Here is a 3,170-nt window from a genome sequence, read left to right on the forward strand (position 1 = left end):
TTGGATATTCAATCGATTCCCTTTGAATTTGAATAATTTGTTTTCTTTCGTTAAAAATCAGACAAAATATGTTGTAAAATGATTTAGATTTGTGTTTAGGTTACTTTCAGGATTGGTACCAGATGAAATATAAAAAAAATTGTTATCTAATTAATCTTCAGCCAAATCTAGGCCTAACTCTAGGCCTAGGCTACTTACCTACGTCGAAATCGGCGAGCATGCTCTTTCCTACACAGATTAAATTCACCATTAATTTTAATTAATCATATCATCCTAGAATAGATGAAACTTCAGATTTATTAGTTTTTTCTGTCTCGGTTACAGCACACGTGTCATTGACGCTTAACGGCCAGCCTATTTTTAGATGGGGAAACTCCCGGATGTGACGTCAGCTGAAATCCTCCTATATTTTATGACCTATTACGTCATCGAAACAATATGGCAGCGCCCATGTCAGTAGATTAACGTGGAGTTAAAAGGTAGAATTTTGTCCATAAAATATAAATAGTAAAAATGACCCAATTTTCTATTCTAAGAGCGAAACCGGAAGTGTATCGCTAAACGTAAACATGGACGTAAGGCATAAGAGAATGAAATGCACTGCAAAAGCCATCGGCACAACAACCGTAACATGGTGACTTTGGCAGCGTGGACGATTTTAACCGTTTAGGCGGATAGGATGAATCTAGGCGGGGTGGACGACTCTTGGTAGGATGGACTCTTTCCAGCGGAAGGTTTGGAAGAGTCGGTAGCACTAGGCAGGGTAAGTGCCTCTACTAAGCAAATTTGATCACTCTATGTAAAGTAAAACAGTACTTACAGGACAGTACTCATAGATTTGGTCTTCATTAAGCTACTGTTGGTAATTTAGACGTCATTTATACTTCGTAGACATTGACAATTGCAAAAATGAAATAAACACTTTAGGCCTTTCGAGTGTTAAATGATTGAGAGTGGAAGCCGATTTTGCTAATACAGATTAGTTTTAACAATGTGGTCTGTAGTCTTGAAAACAGTAGTTATGTACCTTTAGTTATGATTTTCGTCGAAGTTTGTATTATTTCAAATATTCTGCTTGACAGGCAAGATAACATACTCTTAATTAAGTGTTTTTTTTTTCCAGACAGCTAGAAAATGAACAGCCAAAATATGGTAGGAATTTTACTCTGTTTAGTTTTACTGAACACAAATACAGGTAAATATTTAATAAAATATATTAAAATCCCAATTTGATTGGTTAAAGAAGAGGTCATCAAGATACGTCACAAGGTTATTGGGACGAATGTTTAAGAGGGCCGTCGTTATTGAACCCTAATTGTAGTAGCTATTAAAAATAGAAGCTCATTAAAAAAAACTGAAAGTTTGGTCTAACTGTAGCAGGATCGATTGATTATAAATCTTATCTTTAATCATTTCAGTTACCTGTATTACATTTGGTGACGTAGTAGTCGGTGCTCTCGTTGGTGGTGCAGTTATTGTTGGTGGTCCCTTGGTTCTAGGGGCTGTTGGTTTCACTGGTGCAGGAATAACAGCTGGAAGTGTAGCGGCCGGTATGATGTCGACGGCAGCTGTAACCAACGGTGGTGCGGTAGCCGCAGGTAGCACGGTAGCTGTTCTTCAATCTGTTGGTGCAGCGGGATTTGCAGCTGGAACTAAAGCAGCAATAGTGGCCGGAACAACAGGACTATATGCAACTGTTGAAAAGTTTTATTATTCTTATTAATTTTTGTCGTCTGTATTTCGATGTGGTCCTTGTATGCCGAAACTATAACGATAATAAACTAGTCTGAAAATTATTGACTCTTACCTAGTCCCTGATAGATATTATATTAGTCTGAAACTGGTTGACTCTTACCTAGTCCCTGATAGATATTATACTAGTCTGAAACTAGCTGACTCTTACCTAGTCTCTGATAGATATTATACTAGTCTGAAACTGGCTGACTCTTACCTAGTCCCTGATAGATATTATACTAGTCTGAAACTGGCTGACTCTTACCTAGTGCCTGATAGATATTATACTAGTCTGAAACTAGCTGACTCTTACCTAGTCTCTGATAGATATTATACTAGTCTGAAACTAGCTGACTCTTACCTAGTCTCTGATAGATATTATACTAGTCTGAAACTAGCTGACTCTTACCTAGTCTCTGATAGATATTATACTAGTCTGAAACTAGCTGACTCTTACCTAGTCTCTGATAGATATTATACTAGTCTGAAACTAGCTGACTCTTACCTAGTCTCTGATAGATATTATACTAGTCTGAAACTAGCTGACTCTTACCTAGTCTCTGATAGATATTATACTAGTCTGAAACTAGCTGACTCTTACCTAGTCTCTGATAGATATTATACTAGTCTGAAACCAGCTGACTCTTACGTAGTCTCTGATAGATATTATACTAGTCTGAAACTAGCTGACTCTTACCTAGTCTCTGATAGATATTATACTAGTCTGAAACTAGCTGACTCTTACCTAGTCTCTGATAGATATTATACTAGTCTGAAACTAGCTGACTCTTACCTAGTCTTTGATAGATATTATACTAGTTTGGAACTAGCTGACTCTTACCTAGTCTCTGATAGATGTTATACTAGTCTGAAACCGGCTGACTCTTACGTAGTCTTTGATAGATATTATACTAGTCTGAAACTAGCTGACTCTTACGTAGTCTCTGATAGATATTATACTAGTCTGAAACTAGCTGACTCTTACCTAGTCTCTGATAGATATTATACTAGTCTGAAACCGGCTGACTCTTACGTAGTCTCTGATAGATATTATACTAGTCTGAAACTAGCTGACTCTTACCTAGTCTCTGATAGATATTATACTAGTTTGAAACTAGCTGACTCTTACCTAGTCTCTGATAGATGTTATACTAGTCTGAAACTAGCTGACTCTTACCTAGTCTCTGATAGATATTATACTAGTCTGAAACTAGCTGACTCTTACCTAGTCTCTGATAGATATTATACTAGTCTGAAACTAGCTGACTCTTACCTAGTCTCTGATAGATATTATACTAGTCTGAAACTAGCTGACTCTTACCTAGTCTCTGATAGATATTATACTAGTCTGAAACTAGCTGGCTCTTACCTAGTCTCTGATAGATATTATACTATTCTGAAACTAGCTGCCTCTTACCTAGTCTCTGATAGATATA

The 3,170-nt window shown here is 36.9% G+C and overlaps 1 protein-coding gene across 1 annotated transcript; it reads left to right on the forward strand.

Annotated features, from left to right (window-relative positions):
- Positions 1-1,134: 1,134 nt before the first annotated feature.
- LOTGIDRAFT_176462 (hypothetical protein) lies at positions 1,135-1,723 on the forward strand (the record flags this gene model as incomplete). The annotated part of the gene is made up of 2 exons (XM_009050145.1): positions 1,135-1,195; positions 1,419-1,723. 2 exons carry the CDS (start codon positions 1,135-1,137, stop codon positions 1,721-1,723), a joined length of 366 nt encoding a protein of 121 aa, XP_009048393.1.
- Positions 1,724-3,170: the final 1,447 nt, after the last annotated feature.

The sequence above is a fragment of the Lottia gigantea genome (genome assembly GCF_000327385.1).
Source record: "Lottia gigantea unplaced genomic scaffold LOTGIsca_1459, whole genome shotgun sequence".
In the NCBI taxonomy this organism is placed as follows: domain Eukaryota; kingdom Metazoa; phylum Mollusca; class Gastropoda; family Lottiidae; genus Lottia; species Lottia gigantea.